The sequence below is a fragment of the Mycteria americana genome, chromosome 7 (genome assembly GCF_035582795.1).
Source record: "Mycteria americana isolate JAX WOST 10 ecotype Jacksonville Zoo and Gardens chromosome 7, USCA_MyAme_1.0, whole genome shotgun sequence".
Taxonomy (NCBI): domain Eukaryota; kingdom Metazoa; phylum Chordata; class Aves; order Ciconiiformes; family Ciconiidae; genus Mycteria; species Mycteria americana.
In genome coordinates this window covers 20,840,611-20,861,445 of record NC_134371.1, presented here as the reverse complement: position 1 = coordinate 20,861,445, position 20,835 = coordinate 20,840,611, and the positions used below count along the sequence as shown (strand labels likewise).

Genomic DNA, 20,835 nt, shown 5'->3' with positions numbered 1-20,835 from the left:
ACCACCCTCAAACACACAATTATACAGTCATTCATGTAACGTTCAGGCTCAGCACTTCTAAAAGCCACTAGAGGTAGAAAGCTTCGGCTGATACACAGCAAAAGTACAATCACAATGCTAAGGACAAAGTCCTCCTGTCATGGGTAGCAACATTAATATCTCTAGAAGCTTCCCATGGAAAAAAAGGATGTGAACCCATTTCTCCATGAAAAGCACATGGGGAAAGCATTAACATGCAATTATGACAACATTCATGCTATTAAAAGAATAAGATATGCATAAAAGAAAACCTTCATACTGATACATGGAAGACTGATTTACATTTTGAGGAAGATATTTCTGGTGACTTAAAGACACAATGCAAAACCCAGATCTCATCCAACCTGTGTTTAGTATTGTTCTACGGCTAAACAGTGATTACATTTCTATTGAAGTTTCACATATGCTGTACAGACACACACAGGTGTTTTAATAACAGTCAGCAAATACATTTTTAGAATGGCCGATGGTCTAGCTGTTTTCTTTTGGGGCTAAATCCTTGATGAACAATGGCAGAAAAATCCCTCAGCCACCTCCCCTCTGATGACTTAAAAGCTAATCTCCTGTGTGTGTGTGCTGGGGGTGTGCAGTAAACTTAAGTAAAGCTTCTTAAAGAAAGCTTCAGAATAGTCAAGCTAAAATATCAGCCCAATTCCAGTCCCTCTCTTTAGAAGAAATGTCCTACTACTGAACAATAGCCAGGATTTGTATTGTTAACAGGCTGGAGAGGGGTGAAACTGGGGGCACATTATGAAAAATACTCTCCATTGCATCGCTACATTACACCACTGCCACATATTTGTTTAATATGGCTAATCAAGAAATGCTCTGGCAGTATCCTAATGCTCTACACAACCAAGTTTTTCTTTTTGTTTCAACTCCAGCTCTACATATTGGGAAGCCCATCCCAACTATATTTTTCAATATCTATGGATGAAAGCAATGTGAAGCAAGAAAAAAAATATTGTTTTGAATTAAAACAGAAAAATAGCTATGGCAGAGGAACCATGTAATATGTGCATTGGAATGTCAGAAATACTGTTTAATAAAAACTCTGCAGTACAATGCACACTTCAAACAGTTTCTAACTATGAGAATAATGATGCCACAAAACTGCAATTTTTAATCTGTTTTTGCAGCATACTGACAAGAAGAAAAAAGTTCCAGGGTAAGAACTAAAAATTTCATTACAGTAACAATTTTTTATTGCATGTTTAAAATGCATCTTTTAAAAACAAATTGTGCACACTGGCTTCACCTTTCATCTCCTGAAATATGCACTTATGATGGGAAGCCCTGGGGCTACAGATCCATCTATGATGTTTATTAACAAAATATAATCCCAGTACGTTTCCCCAGGGGACAGTATTTAGTTCCAAAACATTGTCAACCCTGTACTCTAACACACTTGAATTAGTTGTTTGTGTACACTAAATCCATTTATTTTATTTTGTCTACATTTAGTGAAATAAAAACATCGCCCTGTACAATCCACCATCAGCAGTGAGTACAACAGCAAAAATTATTATACAGTTTATACACACTAAAATCTTTTCCTTTTTCCTATAAAGAAACCAGAACAAACCTAATCAATATAGAGTTTAATTTAGAAGAACTCAAATTACAGAAGGGAAAGCCAAAATTATTATGGTCTTTTCTGAGCCCCGAGAAGTTCCCGATTCATGTTGTTGGAACAGTGAGTGCAGCTGGAAGAGTGAAACATGCTCAAGTTGTCTTCTTGGGTCTTCAAAAAATTACCAAATATTTAAATTAAACATGGCTAGTTAAAGAAACATTTGAAGCAGAGCAATATAACTGGGAATTTTGCCTTACCAGTTGTGGTTTCTTTTAAACCCAACTTATACAATGCGCGAAGTGCTAAGCAACACTACAGAAACACATTTACATCAACACTGAAGATCTGGGGAAATGAAATTCCAACAATTTTATTTTTTAAATGAGCTGTATTTTCTAAATTTGTTTTTATTTTTCTGTTTTCATACAGTATTGAAAACAAACGCGGCACATTCACATTTTCCCGAAGAATTGTAAGGATGATTTCTACAGGGATAACGTTGAAAAGCCTGAAGCTCAATCAATTGATGTTGAAAACTCTCAAAAGGAGTAAAAGGCTTGATCTGAATGGTCTAGAACATGTATTGTAATTTAATAGAAGAGATGGTCGTCTTAATATTAATGATTTAAAAGAACTTCCCAGTTCATGCGAAGAGTATAGTCCAAGAATAAATCAAATTTTCTGAACGCATTTTATGCTACGTAAGTGTATACTTTGCGATCCTCAGGTGTTCGTGCCAAATATTCTCTCTCAATAAGTCCTTCAATACGTTTTTTAATAACAACTGGACTTGGTAAGAATCGGGCCTTCAGCTGCTGAGTTACCTAAAACATAAGATCAAAACCAATAATATAAGATCACCAGGCAAGTAAGATCATTAAGTATCCTAACTGACCAAAATAATCAGAAAAATATATTTAGACAGGGCTGGCTACAACCATGAAGCGTAAGAAATAGCCTGCAAACTTCTGACAGTTTTTTTCCCCCCATCAGTTGCTTGCTCACTTTGGGGTATGATTCAAAGTACTGACCCTCTACAGAGGGACAGTCACAACCAAAGAATCCTCTCAATTTCACAGCCCTAAGGAAGCTCAAGAGTTGAAAATACTATTTTATGTGGAAACCACTAAGTACTATTCCTGAAGCGGTCAGAACTTAGGAGTTAAGAGCAGCAGAACTCTTTCTCTCTCTGCTAAGAGCTCAGATCTCTCAAACCTGGACCCAACAGTCAGTAACAAGATCAAAGCAGAAAATAATTAAGTAGTGGTTTTTGTTGCCAACTCTTACTTCAAGGAATTTGATAACATCATAATAGCACTAAAAGGAGGAAGGAAAATTAGATATACCCATGAGTAAATCATAAACCGAAGGGTAAAGATTTAAATGTCTTCAGATAGACAGGGAGAAAAAAAAAAGGATGGATTAAATACAGCATCCCTCAAAAGCCTTTCAGAATCATGTTAGTAAGAGCTGTGTATCTTTCATGAATTAATAGGAAAAGCAAAAAGAATTCCCGAGCCTATATCAAAACTGTGTACAAGTATACCTCTGCTACTAGCACATTGTGTTGCATCTTCTTCCTAGATTTCATTATCCGAACTATAGCAGCTTCTATCTCATGTTTTCTGTCATCATCTACTTTCTGCCTTGTTTCTTTCCTTTCTGGATCAGATTCTCCTTGTTTGGCAGCAACTTAAAGGAAAGAAAGAGAATGTAAAGTATGTTAGCAAAATTAAAAATTAATTTCATTGTGTGTTAGCGTCACTATTTATTTCATGTAGACATCAAGTTATTATATTTTCCTGAGTTTTGACATTCTCAAACTTGATTTTTTTTATGAAAAGCAGCCACAAGAACATATTGACAATTTCTGGCACATTTTGATAGCAACTGACAAGGTAACAACGTGTTATTTAATTATTGCTATGTTAAAATTTGAACAGTATTCAAATCTGCTTACAAGCACCACTAACCCCCATGCTCCCATTAAATATTCTTCTCTTTAATATAGCAAATAATCCATTAATTAAAATAGAAAAAGGATTGAAAATTTACTTCACGAACTAGTGAAATACTTTAAAATTTCAGTCAGAAGAAATAGTCCAACTTTATCCTCTCCAACTGAATTATATTCTTTGTATTCTGTTCTCTTCTATTTATGCTTTATTTCTGTCCTTATGTCTAGCTTTTCTTACCCTTTCACCCAAGCATCATTATAACCCAGCCCTCCTCCCACACTACCATACCACTTTCCCCCCTGCCCTTCTTCACTCAAAAGCCCCAAGTGCTTATGTTTTAAAGAGATTCACATAAGAAGTCTTCTGTGTAAGACAGAAACATAAAATCACAAGTATAAAATTTGTTCTAAAACCATCTTGAACCCCAAATCATATTCCCCATTCACAGACATTTGTGGAGTGGAAATGAACAAGCAGAATTCCACTAAAGCTCAAACAGTTGTCTACAGAATTTACTGTAATTATGCCAGGGAAGTGCCTTGGGCCCTGATCAGAGGGTTCTCAACATCCTCATTTGGCTGCTGCGCTCCGGCTCACCAGAAAAATTCTCCAGACATGGCAAATGCGTTGACACCATAGCACTCTGCATGCGCATGAAGACAGTCTAGTTATCACTTGTGCAGAGGGATACACGCAGTGTAATGTATGTAGGTACTACTGGGTTTTACATGCTTACATCCCCGGACACAGCGGGCTGCAAAGAAGCCCAACAAGTCATATTACGTGCAACAAACAGCATGTGAATCACCAATGTTGCACTTAAAACACTGCCAATGGTGCTGTATATTTTATGTACTGAGATTTGCAAAGTCAGAAAATATTTTTAGGTGTACGAAAACTAAGAATCTTCCAAAACACTCTATGAGTTGTATCCACAGCAATGCTACAACTGAGAAATTATTTCCAGAGAGCTTTCTAGACAAAAGCTCTCAGCATTACCCATGCATAACACAAACCAGCACTTTGATGAGCTAATGAAGTGGTATGTACCAATCAGCTTCTCTTATTTGTTAAACCCAAATCATTGCTCAAAAACATTATAGCTACCTGGCACTTGGAAATGGCTGTTGTATCGTGGGCTAAAAACACCACTCAATTTCACAGCAGTACAGCAACTTATGACACAATTTTCCTATTTCTGAATCAATCAGTAGCATATTTTTAATTTTACTATTTAATTTGAATTTTATTTCTCTTTCAACATTTCCTGTTAAGAGATAACTACAAATTTTGTTAAGTAAAAGGCTTAACTATGACTTCCACACTTTTCTCAGTATTTAAATTTTCATTTTGATGCAACCAATCATCAACAAAAAAAAAAAAGTATTACTCTCTTCCTTTTACTTGTATGGACATCAATCCTGCAAAAGATAATTTGACATTTTAAGGCAGTTTTGGGACTGCAAGACAGTAGAATATAAAGCTCACTTACCCGTCTGAATCTTGACTCTGTGTAGTTTAGATGTGAACTGATCATTCACTGTAAATATATGACCATTTTCTATTTCTTTTGATTTAGGCTCTTTTGTAAGAACACGTTGTGTTGGTTTGCCACATGCAAGGGACTGTAGGGCTCTAACCAGTTCTCTTTCGGGGATATCGGTTTCTTGTTGAATTTCCTAAAGAAAAATACCTTAATTAGTTTATGGCTATGGCAGAAATAAGTATCATGTTTTGCAAACAGCAGCACTGATTGCTTGAAATGTCTACCTTCAAAAGTGCAAAATAACACTACTATGACAGTTGTGAGGCTTGAAAGGTTAGAATTCATTCAGTAGTGAAGTCTCAATATGTACTATACAAAATGATCCACCTGGGTCAATGCACAGTGAATTCTGTCAAGTAAATAGTCACCATGAGCTGAAAATAGAAGAATGAATAATCAGCTGTTTCATTTCACCATAATTTTTGAGAAGGCTTTGTTCGCTGTCTCCAACATTTGCTGAACAGAGTGAAACCAAACCTTCTAAGTAACTCAGTGATGGAAAACATCCATGATGTTCCTGAGCATTCCTGATGCAGAACTGTGTAAATGCTTTTGCATTCAGCAGCACTGTTGAAAATAAGATCTTTACAAATGGAAGCAAACAGTGCCTAGTTTCACAGTAGCATAGAAATAGCCTAGATTAATACACCTCCTTTCTGAATAACTTGAAACAATTTATTTAAAGCCCAAATGCCCTTGGCTAGGACTTCTCCAGGTGAAATACAAAAAACCCCCATCATAATGCAGCAAATGTATGAACTTTGCAGAAGAATGTTTATAAAAACATGTCCATAACTTGTTGCACCTCTGTCAGTATTCTTAAGAGTTCAGCTGAGAGCTGCATGTTAGGCAAGTCACCAGTGCTCATGAGTTAGTAAGCAAATTATACTGGATGCAGAACGATGTCTTAACATCCTCTATGAGTAGGCCAACTACTACTGCTTCCTCAAACCTAACTTGTTTACTGAGCTCCCACTCATTAGAAGTTCATTTTAGCCTTATCTCTATTTTCATCCTTTTTCTAGTTAGAGGAAACTGCAGACATCTCTGATTTCACATTCCCATTCAGACTCTCGAGGGACCTCTAGCAGCTAAAGATTAAACTACCAAACAGAAAAAAACCAAACCTCACAGACATGTAACTGTCCACAAGAGCTGTCACTTTCCCGGCTTCCCCACCTTCAGTTCCAAGAGCAGTATCAAGCTCTTCCACTGTCCCCATAAATTCCTAATGCTTATGGCACACAAGTCAAACTGATGACCTTCAGGCTAAAAGCAGCAGTAACAACTCCCAGTGACCAAAATGCTAAGATCTGTAAAGAACTATAAAGAACTTGTTAAAAGTTCTTTAAACAGTGACAAGAAAAAAAAAAACCAAACAAACAAACAAACTTCAGAGTACAACTAAGTTCTATTAAATGATGTTATTTCTTGAGTGTACGTACTCAAGTTTTTTAAAATCAATCCAGAAAAAAATGCCACTCTTCTGTGGTAATCCACCACTGACAACATGCAATAAAAATAATTTGGATGTACTGGTCTCTACTCTGAATCTGTCATTAATTACAGTGTATCTCATATACATCTCACTACCAGGTCTCTGTGATGCCAAGGCACAGACAGAATATGCCTTACTTTTCAACTAGAGACCCAACGTTACATGTACAATGTTGACTTTACGTGAAATCATGTGAAATTGTATTTTTGACACGAGTTCAATTTCATTTGAATAAGGTAAATTAAAAATAATAATCAGTAAGTCTAAAATTAAAAAAATTCAGAATTTTTGATACCTACCGCTTATGGATGATTGGGAAATAATAAAGTGTTTCTTAAGTTTAAGAGTATTCTTAGCATAATGCATTCAGAAATATTCACAGTATTTGAAATAAGTGACATATATTCACATATTTTAACTATTTGCTAGTATCAAAATGCCTCTTCCGAAGCAGCTCACAGAAATTTACTATTTCTTCATTTGTTGCTTCATTTAAAATAACAATTGTCACCTTCACGCATTTTTTCCGGATCCGGCACAAAGTAGTATTAAGAAACCCCCAAAACGCTATAATCCTTTACATGGTCACAAACAAAAAGTCTTACTGAAATGGATTGATCAGCATAAATTTAACAAACCAAAGGAAGGTGACACTTAGATTTTAGGACTTGGGTAAAATGTAAAGCCTCATGGCTACAAACCAAATCCAGCTTATTAATGATGTAATTAATGCCTGTGATATGCAGGCTCCCAAACTTTAATTTTTGATCAACACCTAAAATTAATCCTTTCAAAACTAAATCACTTCTACAACGAAAAATATATACTCTGCTTTTGATGAAAGTGAAACAAAGACCTAAAATGGAACCTGAGTTCTTTTGATGCTAAACATACTTATACTAACCACTATGTATTTCTGTGTTGATTTTACTTCACTCTGTAGCATTCCAATTCAGCCACTACCGTATGCAAACCATTTGGGTTTCAGAATTTAAGCTAGCATTAAAATAAGAACCACAGAAAGAACTGCACTGCAATATGCTGCCTCAGAAGAAAGCAAAAACTTCAAGTTGGATGAAAAAGTACAGCTATGAATGTAAATGGGGATAACAGATGTTCCTGTGCTCTCTTTTTCCTTCAGTCTGTAGCATATAATTTTTCTAAACATATTTTGATATAGACATTTGATGTAACAGTGAAAAATTGGTAAGTTTTTTCCCCATCTCCAAAAATGCCTTATTTTAAAGACCACACTAGAGTTGTACACAAGAGCAGTACCCATTACACAATCTTAGTTCTAAAAATATTACCAGGTGAGCTCTATCTGGAGGCTACAAAAGAGATTATTCTAGGCATGGAACTGCCTCTGTCCAGTTCTACACAAGAAAAAAGTTTATTAGAAGGAAAACGTGCAGAACGATATTAGAAGGAAAAACATTATGTCATTTTGTTGAAATGACAAAAAAAAAAAAATATTTTTATTTAGAGACTTCAATTTTTATATCTTCCAAAGCAGAGACTGGCAAAAGAGAAAACAGGTAAGCCAGTTTTAAGTTCTAATCTCTCATTTTTGTGGAATTATTCAACAAGTTTACTTCTACTAGTCACATTTGTATTTCTTGTTTGTTAAACCTAAAGAAAGAACCAAAAGTTTTCCCCATATTTTTGATGTCATCATTAAAAAATTGTGCATTTCACCTTTTAAAATACTGAGATGTACTGTAAACTACCAGAAAAATATGCTGAGTATTAGAGGAGACTTGATTAGAATAAATTGATTTCTTCAAAAAAAATTAGCATTCTTTGAAGGCTTGCATGAAGACCCTGCCTCTTAGATTCAAGTAGCATTAACCTAGACCCATATGGCCACCAGTTCTTTTGCATATATAAATAAAACATTGCTGTATAGGAATATAATAAAGTCATACACTTTTGTGATGGAATTTTGCTATGCAATAATCTGTTAAGTTTCTGTAGCATCTTATGCACAATTTTTGCATCATCATCATCTCATTTGTCTCTCAATCACATGGCTTAATGGCTATTAGTCTTATTGTGAGGATCTCGTCAAGTTGGCAATTAATACACTGAACACAAAACAAAAGAGCAAAGTCTCTTCAACTGTGAAGGCAACTTCAAATTACTCTGTTCAGCTGTGAATCTGCAGAAACACTTGTATATCAGACAGTTTTATGCTTACACAAGCACACACAAGTCATCTCATGCTATACTGCAGTTAAAGCACTCACATTTGATATGACAGAGAAATAACAGTTGCCCAGCACTCAGCAATTAATGATGGTATTCAATAATCAATGAACAAAGATAAAATTCATTCTACTCTTAAGTTTTCATAAGCTTTCCTGGCTGGAGTTAAAGACAACTCCCACACACTTCACCAAAGAAACCAAACAAAACAAATATGCCTTCTTAATGTTTTAGTTACAGTGGGACACAAAATAAGAGTTTAAGAACTCCAACCAGATATAAACAAAATATACACAACCTAAAAGCACATAGACATATTTCTCTATCATCTGGTCTTAGTAAAATAAACTATAATTTAGAGCACGTATTAAAAATTGTATTTTTCACTGCTCTACCAAGTATTATTTATTCATATACGGGTAAGGCTCTACTATTCATAAAGCCTACAGTTTTGTAGAATACGGTAGCCACCAGCCCAATTTCAATACCAACTTCAAGAAAAAAAATGAGCTGTTAAGTCCCGCTCTTCCACCTCCCCCTCAAGTATTCTGCAGAGAAAGTACTCAAAGCTCTAATGCTCCTGCAATAAGATTTCTCAACATACAGGACTTGCTGTGCTCTAAAATAATCTTTTTCTGAACTATGAGCAGTTTATTAAGAGCCTCTTATCAAACCCCGTCTTCCTTAATCCCAACTGAGACCGTTTCAAAGAAACATTCTTCATTAACAGCCTAGAAGTAGGCCAAATAAGCTGAAAACAAAATCCAAACAAAAAGGCAAATGATTACTATGCATAGCACAGTCAAAAGTAGATGAGAAAACCTGGAAATCCACTGTTTCAAACTGTACTCATAATGCTTTTCAATGCTGCCAATGCTCTCTCAAACAGAAGATAACATCTAAAACAAAACTATTAATTGACATTAACAATATAATGCTCAAACCTCATAGCACAGAATCCTCCTCCACTCCCAAAGGCTTCTTCACCATCATCTATCAGCTGACCAATTCAACCTTTCCCAGCAATGCCCCTCTAGTCTCCTTGTCAAGAATCTATGTGAACCTTCTTCATTGCCCTTTCTGGCTCACCAACTCAGACAAGGGATGAAAGTTTTGATTCATCCAACAGCTCACTCCAGCCTGCCAGTTTAAGCACTTCAGTGTTTAAGAATTCAGGATACAAACCCTTCTCCACCCTTTGGCCTCTAAATCCAGTTTCTCAAAGACAAAATGAGCAAATGGAGCCACCTGCTGCATTCCAACTTCAGCTTTTCTAAAGCTCTATGGCCTAGGTATAACCACACTCACAACTCTTCAATTCTGAAAACTTCTGTTCCCAAATAATTTCCTCCCCTACAACTGTTTCCTAGATGCATTGCTAATGATCTGCTTCCTGTATTTATTGGCCTGATCCACACTCAAATAGAATGAGAGGCACCTGATCTTCAAAGGTCTATTTGAGAGGACAAGAAAGTGCCTGAAACAGTTATTTAAAATCAGGTGAGAAAACCACAATGCTTACCTCAAATGTATATTTTTCTCTGTTGTTAAAGAGCATTAATATCGTCATCTGGAAGGTGGAGACTTGCAATATGTGCTTCCGTGTATTTGAGCCAGTTACTTGGGCACCTCCTACGCCAACCTCTGAGCCATCTTCCTATTTTAAAATTACAAAACTACTATTAGATTATTCTTCACTGCAAAATACTTTACCCTCAGTAAGATGAAAGTTATATGATGAAATAGTTATCTAGGAGATCAGACTATGCAAGTGATAGAATAGTATACACCTGGTGGTGTAAACAGGATGTCTCTCCAGTAGCTGTCTTAGAATCACAGGGTGACTGAGGTTGGAGGCACCTCTGTAGGTCCCACAGTCCAGCCACCACTCAAAGCCAGACCGTCTAGAGCAGGATGCTCAGGGCTGTGTCCAGTCAAATACTGAGCATCTCCAAGGACGGAGACTCCACCACCTCTCTGGCTCCTGTTCCACTACTTGCCCATCCTCCAGTTTTCTTACTCTTATCTTTAAAACTATAAAAATGTTTATCCTACAGTAATACAATTTTAACATCCTCACAAATGCACATTATTAATACTTTACAGTATAAAAATTTTATTTTCATTTTGCTTTGCCTTCTATATTCCCAAGCATCATGCCATTACTACCTCTAGCTTAGCATTTTAGAACTGGTCTAAATCACTAGCAAATTATTTTCTTGTATACATAAACATTAAACATTGTACTTCTATAAACTCTACTAAGATTCTCATGTTTGAAAAAGTGTTGTCTACATTGCTAGCACTCTGCATATGAAAAGCAGGCTAAACTTGGCTTAACAACACTTTTTCACATTAACAGAAATTACTCTAAAGAGAACCAAGTTTCATTTCACTTTTGACTGATTCACAGTCAAAAAACCCCAAAGCACATCAAACCATTGATGTCTCTTCAAGGTCAAATTACTACTTTTCTACGAGGTAACGAAGAGGTGATGCTGAGTGATGCATTCAGATTAGATTTAGAGGGGGGGGGGGAAAGTCAAACCAAAACTGCTACAAAGGAAGAATCAGACTATAAAGCCGATGGAAGGCATCTTTTTCTTATATTATTAATGGGTAAGCTCTTATTTTACAAAATGCTGAAATTATTACAAATGTGCATTTGCTTACTTTTAAAAAAGATACCATATTTTCATAATCTTGATACTTTACCTTTTTAACAGGCCCGTAGAAAGTGGCATTGAGATCTGCAGAACCCATATGATGTTGGAGTGTCAGCTGTCGCCCACTATGTTTGGCTAGATAAAATCTGTAATATAATTGAATCAAAAACTTAGTACATAGTTCACATTTTGTATCTAAGGAGAAATTGCTTTAAACAGTTACATAGAGTTTTCATAGCCATTAAGGACACTAAAAAATTTCTAACTTTTGCTTTTTCAAAACATTACCTCTTGTTAGAATTCTAATTAAAAGCTCCCAAAAACTCAAGCCTCATAATGTGACTAGTGCATTCTCTAATTTTCACATGAATGGAAGAAGAGTGGTATGCTAGCATGTCTTTAACTCTAATGGTAAAACATACCTGTAAGTTAAGTTTAGAAAGTTTCTCCTTAAAACCTCTACCTAAAAATCTGTTTTAATACATACCTTCTAAATATTTCAAAAGCATGTCTGGGAGCTGGAGGGATGTTGCACTTTGGTGTGGCTGACTGAGTAGGCCAGTAACCTGTTGTGAGGACCCGCACTGTAAGATCAACACCACCTAATGAGACCTAAAGATGATTGGAAGAAAACATCCACTATTTTAAAAGAGGATCACATTTCACCATTTTTCTGTATCAGTGTAGAATGTATAGAATTTTCACAGACTAAGAAAAAAATAGACATATATCTATAAATATTATTTTTACAAAGCCAGACAAATGAATTCATCACTATCAGAGTAGACGGTACAGCAAAAAATCCTCCATGTTATTCCCCTCTGGCATTTAAGACTGTACAGAATTTAACAAAATAAATTCTCAACGAAGAATGAAATGCCTGTGATCATACACAGAACTCGTAATACATGTAACAATTCTTTCTAAACAGGTTTTTGATGACATACAGTAAAGCCAGGTTGCTAAATCTATCCGCTTCAAACTAACCGTTTATAAATTTACTCTCTGGAAGCAGAGAGTAAATACTTAATATCTAATGTTAAACCATAGGGAGCTTTTCCTGCAATTTACCTCTGGACTGCAATGTAAACAGTTACTTACTTCCACACACACAACCTAGCCACTTTCCCTAAAGACAGTCATTACCATAAATATTCACCACTGGTTAGGAAACATTCTACAACTGAAGTGCTGATCATAAAGTAGTTGTGTTAGTCGGTGATAAACATCTGGCTACCAGTGAGGCGTAATCCTCACTAGGTATCTCAACTAAGCTGAATATTATTAAACTTAAAACTGACTACTTTCAGCTCTAGGAGGTATAACTAACACCTTCAAAGAACACACATTATGGACAAGAAAAACCAAAGCATACTATATCCAACTTGTTATAAACTTACTACATACAAATAGAGCACATGATATTTTAGAAGGTCAAAAACTGTCATATGAACTCAGAAACTTCCCGTATTAAATAGCAGAGTAGCATTTTCATGCACTATGGAAAAGTTTTTGTATTGTGTGTGTTGAATGCCTGTGTGCATCAACAAAGGAAACTTCTGAAAAATCTAGACAAACCGGTAACAGGCTACTTACACAGAAATCCCTTTGATTGAATTTCATTAAGGTTTAAGACGAACAATTTGCAGAAGTGTGTAAAGACCCCTATAAAGGTTGCTCTGTAGCCAACATTACTGCTATGCTTCTAATTTCATATCACCAATGTCATGGGGCTCACAAGAGAAATTCAAACAGCCATTTAGACACAGAAAACTAGTTAATCTGTGAATCATCTAAAAAAAAAAAAAGCTTCAACAGTTTTCTCCCTCCAGCCAAAACGTAGGGAAAGGCCATCAATGCAGACAGAAGGATACAGAAAATATCTTTATCTGGAACTGAAACACATTCGTTGAGATGGCAACCGTTTCCCGAATGCTTTTGGTCTTAGCCAGAGCAGGACACAGCATGGATTTAGAATGCCTCACACCACACACGGGGGGGCACAGCTGGGCGGGCACAGCTGGGCGGGGAAGGCGGCCGCCGCCCGCCCCCTGCCGGCCGCAAGCGGGAAGAGCCGCTCACCCGCGCCCCGCTCGGCAGCGGGCCGCCTGCTGCACAGCCCGTTCAGAAGAACGCCGATACAACACAAGCTGAAACAGGGGTTTATGGCATGAAATTGGCACTGCTCAAGCAAATTGGCACTGCTCAAGGGTCAGGCTTCGAACGGACTGTCGTATTTCGGGAAATACTAACAAATCTGTAAGACTAGAAACACAGTAAGAGAGATATAATTTGAGGATGCTAACAACATCCTTCTTTCCACACGCGTGTACTAACAAATTAAAACCCACAAGCCTTGGTATAGGTCCAGGGTTTGTACTGAAGTAAAAGGACAAGCTAACAGACCCCCACACTCTTACCCCAGTTGCCTGAAGATGCTGCCTGAACTCATCCATCGTCGTGTTTGAGATGCTCATGTCCCTGAACATTCCTTCCAGTTTAGACGTGAACTGACATCCACATTCAGTCTAAAATACACGAAATAACATGTTGTGCCAGCACTATGAAAACAGAGCTTCTGGTATGTGAACGGCAAGACAGAGTTAGTTTATAAATCTCATAAAAATGCTATTTCTGTACATTTGGTTACTGGGATTCCCATTTGCATTACCTTCAGAACTTAAAAAAGTTTCATTTTTCATATAAGGTTCTAACCCTACGCATATCAAAACTTGCTTTCCTTCTCTTTTCTCCATTATTGTATTTTTGGTTTCCTTTAGCTTCCTATCTCATCTTAAAAAAAAAAAAAATCTGTGAAAGTTTATCAGACCAAGGCATATACACTTTCACCTGCTTTTTAGCATGATACTGTAAAGGGAAATAAAAATCTTTATTTGTATCAGAAAAAAACCCTGTTGTCCTCAGAGTGTATAATTTTAAAGGCTTACTTCAGATTACCAAGTAAGATTACTAGACTGTTTGAGAATCAGGAACATATGCATGTGTAGATACATGTGCACAAACACATGCATTTCAGTTGCACATACAGGACTTCGGGCCTATTTCTAACACGTATTTTGACGTGCATGGTAAAGGCAAGCATGTTAGCTTCAGCACCCTAATCACTATGCAAAGACATGAGAAAAGAGGGCAGTTCTGGTCCACTGATTCACCTTGCAAATGCATGCCCTGTGCCTTCTAAATCACCAGGCTAGAACAGGTGGAGAGGTAATTGGGAAGGAATTAATACTGGTAATTTGGAATTAATGCTGATAATTTGGAGAAATCTGATGCAAACAGGCTTTGCTCACTGATAGAATACGAAGGTCAAAAATGAGGATCAGTAAAGTTTCTTTTAGGATCAAATCACTCTGGTTTGGAAGTTCCCTAGCCATTTATCATGCCACTTAGGAAGAACCTGCATTAGAACATGCTTCAAGGACTGTTCACCTTTAGGCTTTACTTTCTTCATCTCTTGGTTTATTTAATCAGTAAATTGAACTAACTAAGGAAAACCTGTTTCCAGACACTGATATGAAGATCTTTTTTTTCAATCTATCTCAAACTACTTAATCAAAAAGGAATTGAGCATTATCACCAGTCTGCAGATGAAGGCAACTAAAAAACAACAATGCATGCAATAAAAAATTCTGCTGTGAGTAACAGAAAACCTAGGATAAAACACAGTGTTGTCTTCAGATCCAGTCACTAGATAACAGGAATTGTCCTCTTATTTGGAAAGCCTTAACAAATTTGGGGGGGCAGGGGGGGCGTTGTTTTCTACATTGCTGTCTCATCACAGGTGCTTTCCAGTATTTCCTTCCTTTTATTTCCACAAAATTATTCAGAAAAGCCTTTTGTATTTTCTGTTGGGGCTTTAAAATCAAATCTGTATTTAACAGCAATCAAGATATATGTTATCTATATATCCCTTATGTAAAAACAGAAAAAATGTGTTTATGAAAAAAATGAAGTAAAAAGTATACAGATACTGTCTTACCTTTAATTTAGATATCATATTTTTCTCAGAGTCATCTGAAACACTCTTGTTTGTGAGAAGTCTTCTTGCCAAGTGCTGCTTGTAATAGCGTTCAAAAACATCTTTCTCTTGCATAAATCTAAATAAAACCATTGCCTTATCCAATATAGTTTCTACTTCTTGCTCCGTTAGCTGTAAAAGAAATAATTTGCAGGTTTTAACTTTCTAGCACAAGTGTCTTATACAACCTAAATACTTAAAAGTAATTCATAGCAAGCATACAGTCTAACAGTAGCTTATAAAGAAGCCAACAAAACTGGTCCAACATGTGAACGATAGAGCCAAAAGAACAGTGCACAAACTCAATAGAGCAGAGAAAGAAATAGATCTAAAATGGAGGGAAAAGCAATTGTGAGGGAGAAGGGAGACGATGGATAAGTACAATGCCTGGTAAATATAGCAAAGTTCCTGGATAAGTTTTTAAGTATTTTTAAAAAAGCACAGATGGAAACCAGTATTAGGAATATGAAAAGTCAGCTTGGAATGAAAGCTTTGAAATGTTAAGACTCATTTTGCTAAGCCTGTCTAGTGCCACAACAAATACAATTATTACTTATTTTATAAATAAAGATAATTTACTATTTGATTCCCAAAGCATAAGATGCATGCAATAATATTCAGCTTTATTCAGAGCCACTGAAGCCTCAGCTGAACCATCCTGTCCAGTTCCAGGTGCTGTACCTCAAAAAATTTCATGAAACAAGCTGAGGCAAGACTGAAGGAAACAGTTGTACTTAAGCTAGAAGAGAGAGGTGTGGTAATAGTCCTCTGTTATTTAAAAGCAGTACAAAGCAGCACTGTTTCCTCTACCCAAGTGACTTAATATTAGAAAGAAATTATTAGATATTGAGAATAACTGCCAAACTATAAAGATATTTAAGGAACTGATATTTAAGGTTTCAAAGGAAGGGAGCTGCAGAATCTACTACAATCTAATTTTGTTTTTTGAGAGGGTATCTGCCAGAAGTAATCGAGGTATACTGCTTCAGAGATGGGGGACAAGCCACACAACAACTTGAGACCTCCTTGTGCCTTATATTTCTGTAAGTTTGAATCTAAAAGTGTTACAAGCTCAGATGTGTTACATATGCGTTGTTTTTTTTTTTTAAGGCAGTACTGCCATTTATCTTAATATAAAAATCATTCTTGGAAAAGTAGCTTAGTTTAATCTGATCCAAGTTAACAAAGAGAATGATCTTTTAGTTTAATTTATACTTACTCCCTTGACTCCTTTTTTCAGCTTATCATCAATAAATAATGAGAGGTACTCTGGAGACCTAGAGTTGAGGTTGAGGAAGTACTCAAAGTCACCCGCAATAGTCTGTTTGAAGAGTCGATCATTATTGAAAGATTCTTGAAGAAAGCGGTCAAACCTACTCTTCAAATCCAGTAAACCCTTTAAAAAAAAAAAAGTATAAACATTTTCATTGATTTGAAGTTGCAAGCTGTAAAACAGTAGTAAGAGATGAAGCTGTAGTGAAGACCATGTCTACAGTCAGAGATTCTGCAAAGCTTTCTATGTTCAGCATTGTTACAAAGTATCTGAAATTTCATTTCCATTTTTAAATACCTACAGCTGCCATAAATCTTGTATGGAAGGAATTTTCAGATGAACTGGCTAAAATATTGGTGTCAAATACTGGTGCAGTTTGCTGTAATAGGCTACTCAAAGATTTAGAAAGTTTTTTAATCACCCTTGTTAAACAGGTTGATTTACCATATTTTTAAATCCACAACTTAAAGGAGGTATTTGTTGTACTTGTTAAGCCTTTTCTATTTCAAATAACGCTGACAAAGTCACTATCATAAATACAGGATATGGGAAAGATGAGGCTAAGCACCCATTAACTGCATCCCTAGAGCTCCTAAGCAAATTTGAGGAGAAAACACACTGCAACAACAGGCCTAATCTTGTCAGGGTTTTTTTCCCCCTCTAATTTCAATCCAGGGACATGTTCTGCATTATTTAGTCGCATGTTTCTTGCTGATCTTTAAGAGTCACTGTGAACATATGAAAGTTACAAACAAGCAGTAGCTCTCCAGTTATCACAGTGTGATGTTCACAGGCCTGAACTGAACCACTTCCTCTGAGCTAAACCATTAGATTCTTGACATAATTTTTAGGGTTTGCACTATCTTCACCCAGAGTTAAAACAACTGGGTGCAGAAGGGGGAAGCATCTTAAAAATCACTTGAGCACCTTGCTAAGTATATACGATGCACACAGGGTTCCAATATAATGGGGGCGGGCAGAAAATTTCACTCGAGTTCATTTATCATGCATAACAACTGCCCACAAACTGTCCAGGTTAAGTGATCTTAAAGTCCTCGGTTTCTTAAGAAATTATTTATATGTGGTTACTTAAAGAAGCCATTCAAGAATTACTCAAGGAAGTAGTAATGTTTCTTAGGAACTCACCATCTCACTTAAAGGAATGGTCTTTAGACAGGCTAATTAATGCGTATTAGAAATTTTAAATTCAAAGTAAATCCCACTATCTCTCTGTTTACCAAGGTTAGCTTATGCCTCCTCTCCAGGAGTACACCATCTGAACAACCTGGTGTTAAACAGGAGAAACTGTTAGTACCTTAAATTACAACAGCATTTCAACATCCCTTCAAATTATTATAAGTAGTTTTAAATCTAATCCCCTGGCAATGCTTTTGCAATCATCTCACCAATTATGCTCAGGGTTTGGTGATGTCATGTTGCAGAAGCAGTGCTGGACTATGATGAAGTTTTTTTCTTGGTGGTATAATGTAGCTTCCTTGTCTGTCTTCTTACTGCTATTTAAGTCCTTGAAAGATTCAGATGAACACGGCTGAGGTGAGAAGAGTGAGGTGGTTTCTCAATTCACAAGCATTTTTCTCTTCTTCCATCATGTCAATGGAAGTGGAGGATAAACCTGTTTGGGGGTTTAGCGGTAATCAAATATCAATCCCTTCCCTACGACATCTTCATGAGATGGCTGGGGTACATGCTCTGCCAAAGCACATGCAGTATGGCTGTAAGTCTTCTTCAGCTTCATTATGCTATTTGCCTTTGTAGCAGGAAACATCAACGGCATCTTTATAATTTTTTAACTCTCTCTCAGTTAAATTTTTTATGATACCCCTTCAGGTCCAGCAAGATTTAAAAGGAGTGAAAAATTACTTCCAATTAATCAAGACACTTATTTTCCACATCACTTGCCTTTTTTTTTTTTCTTTTTTAAATCATACCACCACAAAAAACATAACAGCCCTTAATCATTAAACCTAATAAATTTCAAAGGGCATTCTCTCTTCTTTTTAACAACCCTTGGAGAGGTGATTCTTGTCCAAGCTTGGTAAGAAGTTTGCTTCAGCATTGCCAGAAAATCAATAATCCAATCAAAAATGTGTTTATACTCAAATGGCTTCTTATAATAGTAACCAGTTCTAGCAAAGTTATTGATTTCAAACAAAACAGCAGAGATGATGATAGACATACAGCATTGCTTCTCATAAAGACCAGGCACAAGGACTTCAACTACACATTCAAAACAAACAAACCTTAACATTCAATGAATACACATTTTCACATTAAGTAGAAACCATCTTCCAGCTATAAAAACATTTCCTTAAAGTTCAATGAACTCTAAAGATTTTATGTGCAAACTGAAAACCGTCTTCTGAGAGACAATGGGAGAGAAAAGATGACAAACACTCCTGAAGTGTATTTTGTGATCTTGATAAATTAATGGTACATCACTTCTTAGCGAGAGATGGAGAACAAGAAAGAACACTTGTGTCTTCTAACATGCAGAAGTGTTCTGTTTCTCAGGGAGGCGGAGAATGAAGCAAGTAATCCGTTATGATTTATAACACATTCACCTCTCAGTCACAGTTAATCTTGCCATGAAATGCTGTCATGTGATTTTTCTCTCAATAAACATTGATAGCTAACATTACACAAAATTAAACAAAATAGACTCTATAAAGCTATTTGCCAGCAGACATACAACTCACTCTGGAGGCAAGTATCATTTAGGATAATCCAAAAAGTTCCAAGCAGTTATATAATTAGCCTGCATATGTTGTTTAATAAAAGCAGCTACCAAAAGCACAAAAACCAAGCATGTACTTTCCAAGCGACTTAGGTAAAAGAAGAGTTCTAAACACATCATAAAATTCAGAAAATGTACATTTTAAGCAAAATTCTAAATGTAGCTTATTAATAATAATCCCTTCTGAATCAATATTAAGGTTTACCTTATCAATCATGTAGTTAACTACTAGTCTGGGGAATGTGGGAAAGATGGAAGAAAAGAAAGTTAAAAATATTTAACTACCTGAATGTAGTCAACTGGATTCTTTCCTTCTCCCTCTTCAGAAACTAGTGCTTTGCCTTGCTCTCTCAGGTATGAGCTCATGCACTCGCACATTGTCTTCAGACCATTTGGCACACGGCTAAACAACTTGTACATGCAAGCAAGGTCTGGAAACAAGAATGAGATATTATGCAGGACACCCTCTGTCTGTTATACTTCCGTAACTCATTCGTTTCATAGCAAAAGACGACAGTAAAAGTTCAGCCACTTGAGCCACAAAAAGCATCCCGTAACAGCTCAGGCACTGGAATCTTCTGATGTCCCCTTTCCTTTACCCCTGACAACATGCTAACTGCAGCAGCCACAAAATAAAAAAAAAGGTTGTATTCAATTATTCTAGGTTGTCTATAGCATGGAATCGGCTATTGCTGATCCCCAGGCCAGCAAAAGTTGATGCTTGTGCTAAAGGATAGTGCACTTAAAGCTTCAGTAAGATTATGTCTTCCAGCAGTATTTAAGAACATGGCTTCCAAGATCATCATCCCGAAAATCAAATACTGTATTAAAAGTTATAAGAAAAATCTAAGTTAAAGCAAACAGGACAACACTAATGAGATGCTTGTTTCTGTATTAAAAGCAAAAACTTTTAATAAAACTAGAGTAAATTCATATTTGTCTTAAAGTCAGGCATATAATTTTACAATACTTTGTTTCATCCATCTAAAACCATGCGAAGTGGCATGGTTTAAACACAGCTTTCCAAAAGAACAATCCATCCTTGTACGTTTATGTAAGTGAAATCTTATCTTCACAAGGCAGCAAGTATTTCCTCTCTAGTATTTAACTAAATCAAACCAAGGCCTATGAAAGTTATACTAATTCCTCTATCTTATGAATACCCTTCAATATCATTGTACCCTCAGCCTGAAGGCTATCTTAACTGGATATTAAAGAAAAAAGGTTAAGTATAGTATCATCACTTTCCTTTTCAATACAGTAATTCTCTTTTCTTA

General features: G+C 36.2%; 1 protein-coding gene across 1 annotated transcript in view; it reads right to left on the bottom strand.

Annotated features, from left to right (window-relative positions):
• Positions 1-1,969: 1,969 nt before the first annotated feature.
• The window catches only part of CUL3 (cullin 3), a 58,343-nt gene continuing 39,477 nt past the window's right edge, over positions 1,970-20,835 (bottom strand). Inside the window, exons 7-16 of the mRNA XM_075507335.1 lie at positions 19,844-19,989; positions 16,750-16,926; positions 15,492-15,662; positions 13,912-14,019; positions 11,979-12,103; positions 11,541-11,637; positions 10,348-10,482; positions 5,066-5,252; positions 3,162-3,307; positions 1,970-2,439 (exon numbers count right to left, since the gene is read on the bottom strand). Coding sequence (XP_075363450.1) covers positions 2,308-2,439; positions 3,162-3,307; positions 5,066-5,252; positions 10,348-10,482; positions 11,541-11,637; positions 11,979-12,103; positions 13,912-14,019; positions 15,492-15,662; positions 16,750-16,926; positions 19,844-19,989 — 1,424 coding nt within the window. The 3' untranslated portion in view covers positions 1,970-2,307. The remainder of the gene's footprint in view (positions 2,440-3,161; positions 3,308-5,065; positions 5,253-10,347; positions 10,483-11,540; positions 11,638-11,978; positions 12,104-13,911; positions 14,020-15,491; positions 15,663-16,749; positions 16,927-19,843; positions 19,990-20,835) is intronic.